The following is a 19,135-nucleotide window of genomic DNA, read 5'->3' as shown; positions in this document are numbered from 1 at the left end:
TTAATGAGCAATATTATTCCGAATGAACGTAGCAATTTCTATGTTTCCTCTCAGAGCTCTGGTCATGGGTCAAAATAAGATTACATTATAAATTAGCATTTGTAGTCTTGAAAAATGAATAAATTAGTACTTTTGAAAATATGCAATGACGCATTCAAATTGAATTCTCGATTGTTTGTATCTCTCTCTATCAGTTCATTCAAGTTAATCCGTTTCTGTTCCTCTCATCTCAATTTCTCATTCTCTTACTATAGGTTTCGTGGCCTGAATAACCTTGGAATTTTTTTTTTTTTTTAAAAAATAAATGATTTAACTCAGTTAATTAAATACAGAAAAAAAAATTATGTAAAAGAAAACAAAAAACTGGCTCGAGTCAATCTGAATTAGCATAATTAATAAACTTGTAACTCGAGGACTAAGGAGTGTGCCGACCCGAGTTAGCGCGTCAAACTCGTGATTCAGGTAATGTGATTGTGATTGTGATAACTTGATAGAAAAGAAAATGTAAAAAATCACAAACTAGAAAAGAAAATAAGTAAAAAAAATTAATAAAATAATGTCAATCCATGTTAATTTTTCAAACCCGTGACCCGGGGCATTAGATCGGAAGCACACACCCTATATGGAAAAACCACAAAGTTCAATTCCCAACCAATTAAATATTGAAGGATTAACTTAGAAAAAGAATAGCAATTACACAAAAGGATCTAAGGCAAAAAATAACAAATAAAAAAATAAAGATTAAAATTGAAATACAAAATAATTTTTTTTTTATTGAAGGGTGAAATTGAAAAGAAAGATTAATTGTACAAAAGTACCAAAAAATTAAAAGAATGAAGATTAAAAATAAAAATAAATTTTTGATTGAAAGGTGAAATTGAAAAGAAAAATTAATCCAACAAAAGCTTTAAAAAATAATCAAATAATGAGGATCAAATTGAAAAACATAATACATAGCAAATTGAGATTGAAGGATAAAATTAAAAACATACAGAACTTCTACAAAAAGATCAAGAACAAAAAATAGAAATCAAAAGAACATAGACTAAAGTTGAAATACCAAAAACAAAAAGGATCAAGCTGTAAGAAAGACCCACTAGTGACAAACCATACAAGCACTGCTGACACGCGCCACACCACCAGGAAGAGGACACGACAAGGCTTGCAATGACAAAATAGAAAGGTATTTTTGGATGTTGAGAAGCACCACACGCGATGCCCGAAAAGAGAAGGCCCCTCGCACTTGTCGGACAGTGCACTACACATGCCTCAATCTTTTTGTTATTTTTTTTTAATTGGTCAAATGCCAAATTGTTTCTAAGCTGACTTGATAATAATGAAAAAATCATTGCGAAAATATAAAAAAGCTCATTGACACTAATTTTAAAATTTTTCTTTTAAGGATATTTTGATTATTTCACTGTGCTTTTTATTTTTTTACTTCTTATGTTTGGTCAAATACTAAATTGCCATCAACTGAATTGATAATAATAAAAAAACCACCGTGAAAATATAAAATTAACCTTTGATGCTATTTTTTTTTTGTAACTTCTAAGGTTATTTTAATTTTTTTACTGTATATTTATAATGAAAAAGATATATTTATTCATGATTAATTTAATAATAACTAATGAATCTTATAAAAAGATCAAAATATTTTTGGCAGGTAGTGTTAAGTTTTTTTTGGGCAGAGAAGCAAAATCATTATTATATTATTTAAGTGAAGAGTGCAAATGGATATGGATGAATAATGTTTTTGAGAGTGGATTTAATTTTTGTTAATTTATCAAAAAAAAAAATTATAATTTACTCAAAACTGTACTTTGAAATTGGAAAACATTCCATTGATCGTTGAAGCATAAGGTGTTAGTTTTGAGTATAAATACGTGTTGAAACAGGAGCAGAAGTTTTTGAACGGTTGACAACCATCTATAATAATGGAAGACAGCCAAACAAGCGGGTCTAAAACGGATTTTAATAAGGCGACCACCGACTCAAATAGCCACCGCTAAGATTGACACGCGTATTAAAATGGGATTTTAATCCTAAAATTCACAAACTGTCAAGTCCATAATTACATACGACATGAGAGTATAATTAGTTGACTAATGTTGATAGTCTCGTGCGTGTGGTCGAAGACAGGTTTCTCTTGAAAGATTACTTGTCGGAAAGCAATGTTTTGAATGGTGAAGAACAAATAGTTGATAGCTGACTCATGGGTGTTTTTTTTTTTAAAAAAATTCTTTCTTAAAATATTGTTTATTTTAAAATAATATTTTTTATTTTTCAAAGTTTATTTTTAACATAAATATATAAAAAACAATACAAAAATATATAAAAATTCATTTAAAATAACAAAAAAAATCAAAATTTTTAAAAAATATGATTGGATCGCACTCCAAAATAAACAATATTTATTTAAATCAAACTCTTGAAAGTAGATGGTTTTTTTGTTTTAAGGTTTTTCTAAAAGTAGCTCTTGTTCATGCATTTGTATTATTTGTTGGTTTGTTAAAGCTTGATATTGAAGGGATAAAAAAGAAGATAGAACAACGACGTTTTTTCTTTAGGAGATAGGTATTTGGCACCAACATCTTCTAAGGAGTTTCCGGTGAGAAAATCTTTGCTGATCTTCAAGCGTGCTTTTCCATTTCATTAGTGCTATAACAAACACTATTATAAATAATTATAATATACAAAAAAATAAAATAAAAAAATATAACATCATAAAAGACACTTACCATCATTAAAGATAAAGGAATAAAATATTTCAAATATAAATAATAAGATAAAAGTACATCAAGAGAGAGAAAAAAAAAGCGTGTTTGATAGTATGGTTTCGGTTGCTTTTCAAAGTGTCTTTTCACTTATAAATGTATTAAAATAATATTTTTTATTTAAAAAAATTATTTTTGATATCAGCATATTAAAATAATCTAAAACTATAAAAAAATATTAATTTGAAATAAAAAAATAAAAAATAAAAAATATATTTAAAAAAACTTTTAAAACATAAAAATAAATATAGCCATGATATAATGCGTATGACAAGTATTAGTAAAGCAACTGCAGCGACAGCGATGGTCATTACCTTCATGCATCACCATACATTATTGTAAAGGGAGATGGTGGAGCACGAGGGAGAGGAAAATATGATGGAAGAAGAGCATATATGTGCTTAGAATCCAGGACCATAAGGTTCCTCATAACGTTCCTAGCTAGCTCGACCATAAGGTTAGTTAAGTTAATGTAGATATTGTAACATGCAATCAAGCTGATCATGATGAGAGACCTCAGCAGGAACACAATGGACAAAGTGGGGGAAGTTCTATATATGGTGGGTGCGCATGAATCATCGTTCTCTAATGAAATTCTTGATGCAGAGCCCTCTACACAAAGACTTCTACATTCAAAATCCTATGATAGTTTTAATAACAATATCAAATCACTACAACATTTAACAGTTTTACCGATGAAATTTCGTCGGTAATTCCGTCGGTAGAAATGACATGTCATCATTTTTTTTTTGCTTTGTTTTAATTTTGTTTCCCATGGTAATTCCCTCGGTATATACCGAGGGAATATTTTCGTCGGTAAAATCCCTCAAAAATTTACCGATGAAAATATTCTCTTGGTATTTCCGTTTGTATTTATCAATTTTCTAGTAGCTAATGAATTTGACAGTTCCAATAGTTTTAATAACTATATAGGTCTGTGAGTGATTTGGTGCATGACGCTAATTAATGGCGGACTTATTTTCTCATGGTAATGAGATCGTTGGCATATAATTTTATCCTTGGATCGATGGCTTAACGCTTTAAAGTGGAAGTTTGCACCTATCACTAGATGGTCAAGCTCACTGCTAGCTTGAGAATTGGTTTGATGAAAGGGTGGCTTGCGAATGTTATATGATGCCAGCCCTATTTAATTAATATCCAGGATCGATGTAAGGAGTGAGAAAAGAAAGGATAAAAAGGCACAGTCCGGTCTATCGAGGATTTACAAAAAGTAATGTTAGCTAGTCAAAGAGTATAAAGATTACTTAGCTTGAATTTGATCAAGATGGAACCTAATATACGAGAAAAAGTGTCATATTTCACAATATGGTCTCCAACATGCATGTTAGGAATTGACAAAGAGCTACTCTCGCATCGATTAAGCATTGTATCGAGGAATTTTCCTAAGATTTGGAAGAAACGATGGTTGTTGAGGAAAAGAGTAAAAGCTTTATATAGGAAAATAGAGGCTAGCTAGGGCAGGTTTACCAAGAAGCTTTAACATTTAGAGTGGTTCATTAGAAAAAGTAGTAGTGCTTGTGAAGCAAGCAAACGAAAAATGGAGGATGCGAAAGCTTGTTTGAAGATAATGGATAGAAAACACATGTTAATTACTTGATCAGCACGTTAAAACAAATTTGGATAAAAGAGAAACAATTATGGGTTAGGTAGGGAAAACAATTCCAGCAATCCTGATAATTTTCCAAAATGATAATTTTGGATTATATAGATTAATAGGAAGATTTTTTGGCTTCTTATTAATTTTAAAAATAAAATCACATGCATCAATTTTGAAATGTATAGATTTAATTATATGAAGATTTTTCTTTCCTGGAATTAATTAAGCTGCGATGGAGGCAAATTTTTTTTATCTAAATGAGAGAGGTATATATTCATGAAACATGTATGATTTAATAATATAAATTATATAGATTAATAGGAAGATAATATAAAAATTTTATCTAAATGAGAGAGGTATATGTCAAAGAACCATCTCAACCCAATGACTTAAGTTGTTAGGTGAAGTCCCAGGATATGATTTATATTATTCTCTAATAGTATATATTCATGAAACATGTATGATTTAATAATATAAATTATATAGATTAATAGGAAGATAATATAAATTATAATACACATGAAAGAATAATATAAATTATATTATAAAATTATATTTAGCTATTTAAGTTTTTAAATTAATATAGTTTTTTTTTATAGGTACGAGTGTTTAATAACATAAGGATTACAAGTTTAATTAAAAAATAATAACATAAAACAATGTGAATATATGCAAATTTAAAAGGTTTTCCTTTAAAAAAATATTAAAAAATAACATAAAATATATCTTTATATAATTAAACTTTTTACTTATGTGTTTCTTTGAAAACATTACCACGATTTTCATGTAATTTGTTTTTTTTCTCAAAAACCGACACTAAAATCAACACGGAGAAGAGACACGATTCATTCTAAATTTAGGTGAAAATTGACGGCTCATTTGATATTCTCTAGCTAATTCCCTACAGAAGAACACGTGGAAATGAAATCAAAACAAAGTTGATTAAGTATTTTTCCACAATTAATTACGTGGAAAGACAATGAGGAATTAATGTGTAGCCCCCAAGAAAGCAGGAATGTGGGGACCGTATAAAATCCTACTCACACCTGAAAGGGCGATGCTAAAGTGCCTCGTGGGAGCACTGCTCTCCGAATTTTTATTTTTTTAAAAGCTTAAGTCAGATAAAAAAAAAAAAAAAAAACAGAGCCCGTCCAAAATTCATTAAACTCTTTCAGTGAAAAGTTGAAACAAATCGCGCGATATTTTCAGCTGTGTTTATCTTTTCTCTGTTTCTCCACCTCTTCTCGTTGTCTTCTTCTCTCCCTTCTTTTTTTTCCTCCTCCTTTGATAATCATGAGGCTGTCAATCTCCTCCTTGTTCTCTCCAAGTAAAACACCTTCTGCTGATCTCTTGCTTATTAGCTTAATTGACGCACGATCCCTATCCATAACAGATTGAAAGGCTTCAGGAGGGCATCTCTTGAGTTTGTTCAAGAGCCATGCTAAGGTGTCTCATCTTGTTGTTGTTCCATCATCAACAGAAGCAGCAGCAGCCACAGTCGTTCTTCACGCTTTTGACAAAGCGAATATCTATGATGATGAGTCGCGACAAGGAGAAAGCCCAGATGGTGGCACATTGCTGATAAACCATCAAATCAGAGCACCTACATTGAAAAATCTCCTCTGCGGCTTGTGCAATTGTTGATAAAGCAAACGCTGCCACAAATGCCGGCCATGGCTTTCAATCTTAGATACGGAGAGAGAATAACATTAAAGAACAGGAATGGCACACGAAGGACGAATGCTGTTAAGACAGCATCGGCAGTTGAATATGGAAGGTCGTGTTTAGATTTTCTGATTTTTTTTTTTATAGGGATTTAGAGTTTTTTTTATTAGGTTCCTGATTTAATGCATAACTAATTTTTTAAGTTAATTTAGTATTATATATATATATATATATATTGTCAAAGAATCAATTCAACCCAAAAGCTTAAATTTAAACTGTTAGGTGAGATCTCAATATATGATTAATATTATTTTCTAACACACACTTTCAAGTTAAAACTTTTTGAGTTTAAAACTTACACAAATTCACACTACCTAGTGCTTAATTTTTATCAAATAAATAAAGATAGTAAGATTCGAATCCGTGACCGTTTGACCATCAAAACTCTGATATCATGTCAAAGAACCAATTCAACCCAAAAGTTTAGGCATAAACTATTAGGTGAGATTCCAAAATATGATTTATATTATTCACTAATACTTTTTTTATTTTTTAGATAAAAAAATCAAAACATGAAATTGATGAAGGACTAAAAATGCTAGTTTTATGAAGATAGAAAAGTAAACAAAACAATTAAAGTACAATAAAAACTACACAACTCATTTTTTCACTCACTTGATCAAAATGAGAATGGAAAAAAAGCAATTTCATATTTTTATTTATCCATAGGAAGGGGGGGTAAAATTATTAGATGACTAATATGTCTTTATTCAATAAATAAATGGATGTAATATTCAAATATTCAAATAAAAAAAATAGGACCTAGAAATTGAATGTAAGAAATTAAGCATTACATGTAATTTGTGTTTAGGATGATATATATATATATAATTCCATTATGAAACAAAAACATTTTGATACTACTTTTAAAAATCATCATCATATATGTAATATACGTATGTGGTTCTCTTTTGGATTAACCAAAAAAAAAAGATTTTACCGGCCTATGTTTCATTTTAAACTGAACTTAAGTTTTATGTAAATAAATTTATAAAGACGTTATTAAAATTAATATTATTTGAACTGTTAAGCTGATGTCAAAAATTTTAATTTTAAAATATAGAAGTACGGAAAAATAAATACTTGATTAAAAATGGTTGATTTCTCATTAAAAAAACCAAGGAAGAAAATTAATGAAAGATTCTAATACATAATTACATATTTAGAGCGAGACTTGGAAAATTTCATAAGGGCATCGATCTACAATGGCAAAAATCATTAGAAAGAGCCACGTCATGCTTATTATAGCATTTTAAATAGATTGATAAAAGAGAGAGGGTAAGGTTGAAGAGAAAAAGTAGTTAAATTTTTTTCTCTATTTTAATTATAGCTTTTCTAATTTTTTTTATAAGAATAACTATTTATTTTCAATGAAAAAATATTTTAACATCTTATATAGCTATTCTTTTAAAGACTCAAAATCAATAAATAAAAAGCATTTTTGGTAATTATCGCTCTCAATAAAAGATGGAAACGCCCGGGGGGAGGGGTGGGGGGGATGATACTTTGCTGGTGTTTTAAAATCTCTTTATATGAGTTATTTGTTACATTCAAATTCTCATGGCTTTTTTTTTTTTGGCTTGATCAAGGGCTTATGGTTTTTTCTTTGATCCAAGGGCTGTCAAATTTTTCATTTGCCTTACAAAAGTAATTTATAATATTTTATTAGTTATTTTTTAAATTTTATTTTTTAAAAAATAAAGAGATATAAATATAAAAATATTTTTATTATTTTGTTAGGTCATTAATATTTTTTTTTTCAAAATATTACTAATTACTACGTCGCTAGCACCACTGCGTAAGCTTAAATTATATCCATGCTGGTCACCAGCTACAGCAATGTGAGTTTTGTGTGACATGCAAGAATGAGTATAGTCAACCGGCTACACAGGAAAGGAACTCCAACTCCAACACCTCTCTTGTGTGGTTCCTACGAAGGTTCTTCACAGTACTTATTTGAATTGAAATCGATCAGTTACATTACTACTTAAAGTGAGGGTAGGTGGATATGGACTTTCTTTTTCTTAACAAAATAATTTAAAATCATAAAAAAATTAATTTGAATAAAAAAAATTAATTTTTTTTAAAGTCATGGTTAGACCGAAAAACAAACACGATCTTAAAATTCATTATTACAACAGATAAATAATATACAAGCTCATGCCTCGTATTTGTATTATCTAGTGCACTGCCGAAATTTTCATCCTTGACCATCCTATAATCTCACGAGGTGAAGTTTTTTTTTTTGTATTTTTAATTATTTTAATATATTAATGTTAAAAATAAATAAAAATATTATTTTGATGTATTTTTAAGTAAAAAATACTTTAAAAAACACGAATACCGTAATTCTAAAAAAAAACCTTAATCTTCAATTGGGATCCAAGATGTTGACATAGTTTAAGAAGAAAACACCTCCGATATAAAGCTAAACAGACACATCTCAAGGGCTCAGGATTGGATAAACGTACTCCAACATCAAACTACTTCACCTAACCCTGTTCATACCAAGCAAAATAATATTCAAATATGTCTTTATTCAATAAATAAAACTAAACAGACACATCTCAAGGGCTCATGGTATTGTCTTAAATGATGACTGTATGTATGTAACATATATAGGTATATTTTTCCTTTTTACCCTGTAAGTTAATGTGGTTAGTAATTATATAAACATCCATGACGTATCGTGTAAGGGATTAATTCTAATTTCTCAATTCATAGTAAAATCTAAAAGTCTCTTAGAACTAGGAGTCTGACAAAATCCTAGCAGTCTTTAGTTCATAATAAATCAAGAGGAAAATCAAGAATATAAAGATAATAACCCACCACTACAGTTCTCTCCTACACGTGCTTATGTACTTGAAATGAACACACACACACACGCAAGCAATTACGCTTGATTGACCATGGAAAGCAATTTAATTCTTCTCTCTCTTATTTGTATGTCGGGTTTTTCAAATATTTGAACTTTTATGGAGACTTTTCCTTCTTTTTTTTTTGCCCCTCCATGAATATTTACTAGACGTTTTTCTATCTAACTTGCCATTCTCTGCCCCTATAAAATGGTGGTGGGACTCTCTCCTTATATTCTCACTTCACATTCCTAAGGCAATTCTCTAGCAGCTACTATTCCTGGCTAGCTAGCAAGCTCCTTGAGAAAATTTCTCATACAAGTGTTACACAAAGGTATATTAATACTTGCTATAGCTAGATCTTTTAAAGACAGAGAAATGGAGAGGCAGCACCAACTTTTGTCCAAGATTGCAACGAATGATAGACATGGAGAGAACTCCCCATATTTTGATGGATGGAAAGCTTACGATAAAAACCCTTTTCACCCTACTGACAACCCCGATGGAGTAATACAAATGGGTCTAGCAGAAAATCAGGTAAATATTTCTTGCTGGAGAATTCTCAGCTTAATTCGTTTTTGTTATAATTATAAAGTAAACGCTTTAATTAAGAGCATGAACTTAATCAATTTGGAACTGCACTTGCCTTTTAGTTTTCTGATACTATTTCTTTGTTTATCTGCATGCAGCTTTCCGCTGATTCGATTATAGACTGGATCAAGAAACATCCCAAAGCCTCCATTTGCAATCCTGAAGGAGTTCATATGTTCAAGGATATTGCTAACTTTCAGGATTATCATGGCCTGCCAGAGTTTCGACAGGTATTATTAAATTGAAATGCTGAAACCATGGTCTCTCTAACACATGAAGCGTATCCGTGAATCCACATTATTGACGACAGCATGCCTGTCATTTTTTTTTCCAGGCTATTGCGAAGTTTATGGGGAGAGTTAGAGGAGGAAGGGTGACATTTGATCCAGATCGCATAGTCATGAGCGGTGGAGCAACTGGAGCAAACGAGCTGATCATGTTTTGCCTGGCCGATCCCGGGGATGCTTTCCTTGTTCCTTCTCCTTACTATCCTGCGTATGTTCTCTTCCGGTTGATTAATTTAATCATGGTCTTTCATTTTCCATACCCAACGGATACAAATACTTCCCTATTTTAATGACATATATATATTCAACGCGTGCACAAGTCTAGATTAACTTGTGCCTTCAATTCTAACGTGGTGGTTGGATGATTTTGAGCATTCTGACAATGCAATGGCTAGATTTGTCAGAAAGTCGAGCAATTGAAAAGTAGGCATAAGAAAAGAATAAATATTTGTGCAGTGCTAGAGAGTCCATGCATGCCTCATAATATGGTTTTGAACATTGAAAAATCCAACTAAAAGAAATGGGATTCTGCTTCCACACAAGTGCTGAACATTATTTCCCCAACAACTTATTGCAGGAAGAGAGACAGAGGTCAAATTGAATAGTATTTAGTTGTCATTTCTGGAATTTGTAGAGATGCATGTCTTGATGGGGGGTTCAGGAACAAAATTCAAAGTGGGGTTTGATCCATTAACTAGTCCGGTCAACCAATTAATGGGCAGTAATCTTCATGAATACAATCTAATTACTCAAGTTGACCTTAGAAAATCAATACACAACCATCCGAGCACTAGTCAAAGAGTAAACTTGTCCTCCGATTGTTGGAGTCCAATTTCTTATACTTTCTTCAGTTTACAGCTGGAAGTTGGAAGATTTTTCCAAATTAGTCCAAGTTTCAGAAAAAGACTTGGTAAAATAATAATCCTATCCTCTACTAGCCGTGACCCATTAAAACTTGTTCATGACCTTTCACATTCCTTCTTCAAATCAAGGACACGGAAAATATATAAAGTACCTGTGTGAACACAAAGGTGTCAAAAGATGGAAGTTTGCTTTATTTTCTTTCTTTCGCACAAGCAAAACTTTAAAAGTCCGTTGACAATTTGATAAGTCGTGCTAAATATTTCTGACATATCTGGAATATTGCAGATTCTATCGAGACCTGGGATGGCGCACCGGGGTCCAGATTGTTCCAGTTGACTGCGATAGCTCAAACAATTTCCAGATCACAAAAGTTGCGCTGGAAGCAGCATATGATAAGGCACAACAGGATGGCATCAATGTCAAAGGCTTAATCATAACAAACCCATCTAATCCACTTGGCACCACCTTGGACAGAGAGACACTAAAGTGCCTCTTGAGCTTCATCAATGAGAAAAACATACACATAGTCTGCGATGAAATTTATGCAGCGACCATCTTCAGCTCCCAGAATTTCGTAAGCGTTTCTGAGGTTATAGAAGAGGTCGTGGATTGCAACCGTGACCTCATTCACATTGTTTACAGTCTGTCCAAGGACATGGGACTCCCTGGCTTCAGAGTTGGAATTGTTTACTCATACAACGATGCAGTTGTTAATTGCGGCCGAAAGATGTCAAGTTTTGGGCTGGTCTCCTCACAAACTCAATATTTACTTGCTTCAATGCTTTCTGATGAAGAGTTTGTCGAGGATTTCCTAGCCGAGAGCTCGAAGAGGCTAAAGAAAAGGCACGGTATTTTCACAAAGGGATTGGAACAAATTGGGATCAGTTGTTTGGAAAGCAAAGCCGGTCTCTTTGTTTGGATGAATTTGCGCCATCTCCTTAAGGAACAAACAAATGATGGTGAGATGGCACTGTGGCGTGTGATCGTTAATGACGTGAAGCTAAATGTTTCGCCAGGCTCTTCCTTCCATTGCGTTGAGCCTGGTTGGTTTAGGGTCTGCTTCGCCAATATGGATGATGAAACTCTGGAAGTTGCACTGAAAAGAATAAACGCATTTGTCGGTGAACAAAAGGAAAGGGATACATTGTCAACGAAAACCAAGGATATGCCATCAAAGACCAAGTGCTGGAAGAAGAATCTTCGGCTCAGCTTCTCATCTCGTATATTTGAAGAGGGTATTGGATCTCCAATTGCGATGTCTCCTCACTCGCCGCTTGTTCTAGCAAGGACTTAATTAAATCCGTAAATTGCATAGAGTTCTAATCAACTCTACTGCTAGGTGCTAGCTACTTGAATAATGAAATAAGATTCTTTCGTCACAGGGAAGGGGCAGTTAACATTTTTTTCCCATTAATTCAGTAAATGTTTAGAAGTGAAGGCTGGATCGATGAACAGCCAATTAATATTCGAAATTCAATGTAATGATTTCAATTTAAAATTCGAGTGATATAATTGTTTTTATCTTATGTTTGTTTGAGATAATGGTTGTAGTTTCTTTTAATAATCTCACATCTACCCTCGAGAGAATTCGATTGAATTTCTTGGTTTCAGAGATTTAAAACATTTTATTTTTCACATGCTTGGATGGAAAAACCTAAATTATTAAGTTAGTAATTAAATTTATAAGATATTTCTCACCGATCACACGTGTACAGCTGCAACACATAAAACATATTACATAATTATACATGAAATTAAACTAGCTCCAAAAGTACTGAAGAATGATGTAGGCTTCTAGCAAGCAATATAACCAAATTAAGATAATTACCTGTACGTTTAATGTTTTTTTAATTAGGGGTTTACCGATGGACTTGCTTCGCATATACGCCCTTAATAATTAAAAGTATGTATAAGTTGGCTTCATTTGGCCGCGCATGCATATGACGCAAATATAAAGCACAAACAAACATTTGGCATATTTCAACAAATGTGTGTTTTAACATTAACCAAAAAAATACACTAACGGATGAGGGGGGTTTTAGTGTACCCCTCTCGCATAATACTATTAATTGAAGTGGTGCTTTGTATTTTTTTTTATTTTTTTTTAATCAATATTTTTTTTAATATTAAATTTGTTATTTTTGGTTCTCTCACACTCATGATGATATAGAACGCTAATTTGGAGTTAACCCGGTTGACTTTTCTTTTCTTAATTAATTTTTTTTTTTACTTTTATTCTATAATATTAGATTGATTTTTTATTTGATTATAGTGGCCTCATGACCCGCGAATAGCTTAACGGGTTAATCGAAGTTGATTTGGGCTATTTTTTATGTTCTTTTCTTAATTGAATTCTTTTTTTAATTTTATCATTATTCATTGGGCCAGTTGAGAAATGAGTTTCATAATATGTTTTGATTTACTTTCTATGAGGATATCTTGATCTCATGATCAAGGTCGTAGGTTTTGGTATTTTTACCCTGGTTAAACCATGTTGTTTTTTTTTCTCCTAAGAGGTTATTTCAGTTTCATGGCTTGAATCATGAGTCCTTTAAATTAAATTTTCTTTTCATTGGGTTGTCCTCGTCTAACTCGGGTCGCGGATTTGGTAGGTTAACCCAGTGGGTTTAATTTGTTTTCTTTTTTAATCTATTTTCTCTAATTTTATCAATTAGTATTATGTTTGATTGGGAATTAAGCCTCATCGTTTGTTTCAAATTGTTTTTTATTAGGTTATCTTTACCTCATGACCCGGGAATAGTGCTTAATGGATTAATCCGGTTGTCTTGGCTCATTTTTTATGTTATATTTTAATTAGAATTTTTATAGATTTCATCATTCAACATTGGATCTGACATGGTTGATTGAGAATTAAGCTTCATAATTTGTTTTCATTTGCTTTCTATAAGGTTCTCTCAATCTTATGATAAAAATCATGGATTTGACAGATTAATTCGAGTTAAATCATGTTATTTTTTATTTTTTTATGAGGTTATCTCGGTCTCATGGCCCGAGTTATAGGTTTGGCGGATTGACACGAATCACTTTTTATGTTCTTTGTTTTAATTTATTTTTTTTAATCTCGTCATTCAGTATTGGACTAATTGAGAATTGAGAATTGGAATTCATAATTTATTTCGTTTTGTTTTCTATGGGGTTATCTTAGTCTTATAACTCCGGTCACTGGTTTGATAAGTTAACTTGGGTCGTCTTTTTACGTCCTTTTTTTAATTGATTTTTTTTTCAATTTTATCATTCAATATTGGGTTGATTGAGAATTAGACTTCATAATTTTTTTATTTTCTTTTTATGGAGTTATCATTGTCTTATAACCCGAGTCGTGAATTTGACATGTTCACTCGAATTTGGGCTCACTCTTCACTGCGGGTCAAATCAAAATACAGCGATTGCATTAAGAGCACCACTATTTTATTTTGCATGCGATAAAATATTTGAAATGAGAATTAAAAACTTGCTCAACATATTAGATAAAATTAATAAACACATTGGAGCGACTTGTTCGACCTAATGGGTTAAGAGCAAACTAGTCGTCCTATTTAAATGGTGATTTGATTAAAACAAAATTTAGCACCGTCGTCATTTTAACCCCTACCTAACCCTAACTCAAATGTGCAATGGAGGACCATGAAAGGATTGAATCGCAAAAAGAATCCATGCAGCAAAATGAAAAGATGAGGACATGTTGTATTGCTTCGTGCTAATCCACGAAATCGACGACCCAGGTAACAGACATGGCCATAATGAGTTAACTTGGTTGGACAATTTGTGTAAACCCCCGTATAAACATAAAACTAAAGGTAATGAGACCTCAAAGAGTAATGAAAACTCATGATTAATGCTTATAGCATCATTACGACATTGAGAATTTATGGAGTGTCACAATCTGCCTCTTTCTTTTTCCTTCCTTTATTCTTCTCCCGACTAAGCCTTGATTGGATCCCAACTGACCTCAAGTTCTATTAAAGAAAGGATATGAATTTTAAGAAAAAAAATAAATATTGAAGGATGAAACTGAAAAAAAAAAAGGAAGTAAACTCGTGTGAACCTCCTAAATCTAGGTTAACCCCTCAAACTCGTAACCCGTAAAATCTTAGATCTCAATTCAATCAAGAAGCTCAATTCCCAATCAATTTAAAGTTGGAGGATGAAATTGTCAAAAAAATTAAATTAAGAAAAATGTACCCAAGCAAAAGGAATTGAAAAAAAAAAAGAACAAGGATCAAATCTCATAGAAAAAATTGGAGGATGAAATAAAAAAAATTCAACTAAAAAAATTGTTTAAAATAAATAGACAATAATCAAAAGATGTAAGGACCAAATTTGATAGATAAAAAAAAATAAAGAATGATGAAATTGAAAAAAAATCTATAAATGATTTCAAAAAAAAATATTAACAAAAAGATCAAGGATCAAATATTAATAAAAAAAATTAAAATGCTGCTTTGAAATTTTGATGTACCACGCGCGGATATCGAGATGAAGAGAAAAAAAAGAGGGGAAGAATAGCCCATTGACGCCAAATCGAAGCTCATAACATCGGACATGTTGTCGTGTAAAGGAAGGGCTGCCTAGATGAACTTAACCACACCAAGGAAGCTCGTCGCCGTCTAAACACAACTGAGTCCCTAACGTGTTGATGCGTGTTTTTTTTCAAATATTTTTTGTTTATTAAAAGAAAAAATTCCCCCTTATAAAATATAGATATAACAGAAAAACTATATTGAAAAGACAAAATATCTTTTTTACTTTGCAATTTATCTTTTTTTTAAAGTGTATAATTGTCATTTTGCTGTGAAAAAATAAAAAAAAGGACAAAAATGACCTTGGATTACAACTTTATTTGTTTTAAGAGTAACTCAGTAACTCCATTATGCTAAAAAAAAGTAAAAGGACTAGTTACTCTCGGTGAGTTTTATAATGACTAATAGATCATATGCAAATATGGTATTATTCTCAAAGAAAAGTTCATGGACAAAAACATTTTTTTGACTATAGGGGTGAATAGGAAATTAAGTCTATAACTACTATGTTTTTTATTTTCCTAGGTTTTTTCTCTAACTATATTAGTTTCTAAAATAATATTTTTTTTATTGTGATATTTGAAAAAAAAAAATCTTTGATGATGCTAGTCTTTTCATGTACATATTCTTGGATTCCAAAAGCCACATCTTTTTGTATTTAAGATAATTTAAGAGGGCAAGGAATGTTTTCTCAATCGATCTACTATTATAATAGGGGTACGTGGCTCGCATATATGTATATATTCCACCATAAACGTGTTAATAAAAATAATAACAAATATACAAATTGAATCTATTAAAAATAATAATCATTAAAAATTCGAAAAACGTTTGTCTTGCATTTAAATTATTTATAATTAGATTCTTTTTTATGTATTTCAATTTCAAGATTTTCTTATCAATGAAAACAGAATTGTATTATCAAATTCCATTAAGAGAAGAATTAAGACTAAGACCAGAAATCAAAATTGCTTTGTAATAAGAGATTTATAACAACTTCATCACTTATCAATGGTTTTTCCGTGTTAATCTTGTTAAGTTTGTGTGTGTCTATATATATATATATATATATAGACACACGATTTCGTTTATGGACCAGACAATAAATTTCATTATTACTTTGGCGTGGCAGATGAGGATTGTTAGTGGTATTGTGTTAGATCTATTTGCCAGATTAGATTTTCTATGGATTCTGTCTATGAACTCATTGTTGATTTGATGTTTTAAGGCCTATCCCTGAAAATGAAAGGTCAGTTTAACTAACTTAGTTCCACTCCACATTCCTGTGATGTTATCCAAACTGACTCGTGTAAGCTTCTCTTGTCTCTGTGTCCACGGGACATAGCGTAATTAATTCCTCGAGTGTGATCCATACGGTTTGACTTGATCCTAAATCCTGTAAGAACATCGTGGGGCTCGTGTACTGTGCGTTCATGGCTGACAGGTTTGCAAGAACGTACGAATGCAGGAAATTCAATAAACGTGAACAACAGATCAGCTTTGCGTAACACAGCTGGGAACTTGGAATTTATAGCAAACAAGGACCTTGCGGGCCGGCAATGCAAAACAAGCCTTGCCGGTAGGCTATCACACACATGCAGAGATCAGGCAGAGGGAGAGGGAGAGTCAATTTACGCAATCTGCAGCTGCTTCTCCTTTCACATACACTCCCATATATGGATTATACAAGACCCGCAGGGGCCATGATTATGTTTGTACGAGAGAAGAAATAACGGGAGGCAGCAGGTTTTATTGCACGACTATGCTACGCATGATGCATGAGATGGTACCATATCCCAGCTAGCAAGGGAGTTTGACCAACCAGCTCCCTGACAATATGATTGACTAATATAACTATGTGTCGAAAGTAAAACGTTTCTCACAGCCTCAAGAACGAAGCTATTTTCTGTGGTTGGGAGATGGCGTGATAACTTATGAGATTATGATAAGATCCCATCTTTGATTATTAGGCGCACTAATCTGTCTTGCTCCCTCTCTTGCGAGGAGTCACCCTCCGATTTCTACACATGAATTTCTTGTAATTGAAAAGAAGTTTCTCGCACTACACAATGACTCTTTTCCCTCACATGTTACAATGAAAGACTGATATCTTTATTTTTATTTTTTTGAATTCTAATAATTATAATTAGATTAGTATACAAATACAAAATGGACCACGAGGTATTGTCATATAATCTTTTTGCTTGTGCTCCTATTAAACACTAAGAAAAAAATTACTTGGATAAATGTGTGTGATTGCGTAATTCATTTAAAAGAGTTAGGAGGAGTTAGGAGTGATAACTCATCTCCTTCACTATTTATATGAACCAAGGAGGTGATCTTTTTTTCTTTTTTCTTTTTTTTTTATTTTTATTTTCTCAATTTCATCATTTAATATATATTTATTTAATTTTGAATTTATCTTTATATTTCAATTTTTTTATATGATATTATCAGAGTCTCAAATAAACACCCTCGTATTTGATTTGTGCTTAATTTCACTAGTGTTTATTTTTTTAATGTATAACTAAGTAAAAATAGTTTATAAAAATAAAGTTCTTAAACTACATCATTTGAATCGTGAATTTGGAAGATTAAGACAAAGATTATGTTGATCCAATATGTGAACATATTAATATTAAAAAAATAGTCATTTAATTTTTTCTAAAAAAAATTAAACCATGTTTTTTACCAGTTATCTTTGGACCTGTCAAGTTGATTGGGTAACATTGAAATAATTTTCACATGATTTAATTTTAAATTTAAATTGAACAATAAGTTAGATAGAACGGTTTTAAAATTAACATATTAAATCAGATTTAATAATAATATTAGATAATTTTTTATAATCTATATTTTTTTTGTTTAATTTTTTTTAATCGAGTCACAGCGGCAAAGCACGGGATGTAAACTAGTGAGACCTAAATGCATAAATTAATCACATGCACAGGTTTTATGTTTTAAGAAATTAAATATTCTTCTTAATTTTTATTTCTTTTTTCAAACACTCCTTCTAATTTTTGTTTTTTTGTGTGCATAAAAATATCTCCCTATATATCGATAAGAGGTAACGGTGCCAGCTTGCTTAATGCTTCCCATCTGCCACGACTAGGAGTCGGAATACGGCATATGATGCCAAAATAATAAGCTGACCATAAGACTTTTGATGCAGCGCAGCAGCAGCAGCAGCAGCAGCAGCGCAGCAGCAGCAGCAGCAGCGCAGCAGCAGCAGCAGCAGCGCAGCAGCAGCAGGATATGATATGTCATACTTGTGGGATTCCTTTGTAATCAGATCCATAATGCTCGCTCCCGCAAAATCATGGCAGTAAGGAAATTTTTGCCTTGACATTTTTGCGAAAAGTAAAGGAAGGAAAGGATCACATTATGATCGTTTACGACTTGTATCTTCCTCGGTATGCACAATATCCATCTTTTTGTCACCCTTTTGCCTTTTTTATATGCGTGACAAATTTAAACTTGGAAACTAATAATAATATTTCTTGCCCAAGTAATGTTAAACATTAAAAAAAAAAAAAACTTTAAGAATATAATGAGTCAAATTCTTAAAGTTTTTATTATCTTATTTTCTTAATATTTGGTATAATTATTCTTCCACATTTATGTTCAACTAGCATTAGTTTGTTTTTTTATATAAATAAAGATATTTTTGGTTTAGCTTGTGTTAATTGAGATTAAATTCCCTTTTTAAATGATGCAGAAACGAGTGCTGCATTAAGAGATTTAATAATTCTCTTAGGAGCTGACTCTAGATTCTGAACCAAATAAATAAATAAATAAAAGAGCATATTTTCTTAAGTATGGGGTCAATCTCTTGAATTAAATAAACAAATAAATAAATAAATGAGTGCTGCAATTT

At 31.6% G+C, this 19,135-nt stretch overlaps 1 protein-coding gene across 1 annotated transcript; it reads left to right on the top strand.

Annotated features, from left to right (window-relative positions):
* Positions 1-9,200: 9,200 nt before the first annotated feature.
* Positions 9,201-12,243, top strand: LOC7457358 (1-aminocyclopropane-1-carboxylate synthase 1). Its single transcript, XM_024594699.2, has 4 exons — positions 9,201-9,512; positions 9,665-9,796; positions 9,901-10,061; positions 11,003-12,243. Exons 1-4 carry the CDS (start codon positions 9,354-9,356, stop codon positions 12,009-12,011), a joined length of 1,461 nt encoding a protein of 486 aa, XP_024450467.2. The 5' UTR covers positions 9,201-9,353; the 3' UTR covers positions 12,012-12,243.
* The last annotated feature ends 6,892 nt before the right edge of the window (positions 12,244-19,135 follow it).

This window comes from Populus trichocarpa, chromosome 2 (genome assembly GCF_000002775.5).
Source record: "Populus trichocarpa isolate Nisqually-1 chromosome 2, P.trichocarpa_v4.1, whole genome shotgun sequence".
NCBI lineage: Eukaryota > Viridiplantae > Streptophyta > Magnoliopsida > Malpighiales > Salicaceae > Populus > Populus trichocarpa.
Note: the sequence above shows the minus strand (reverse complement) of the source record. Positions and strands in the feature narration are given on the sequence as shown.

What these genes read in the sequence shown, in the direction of transcription:
- LOC7457358 (XM_024594699.2), top strand. Translation starts at nt 9,354, where the DNA reads ATGGAGAGGCAGCACCAACTTTTGTCCAAGATTGCAACGAATGATAGA. An exon ending in TGGGTCTAGCAGAAAATCAG is followed by an intron (nt 9,513 to 9,664) that starts GTAAATATTTCT and finishes ATCTGCATGCAG; the next exon opens with CTTTCCGCTGATTCGATTAT. An exon ending in CCTTCTCCTTACTATCCTGC is followed by an intron (nt 10,062 to 11,002) that starts GTATGTTCTCTT and finishes GGAATATTGCAG; the next exon opens with ATTCTATCGAGACCTGGGAT.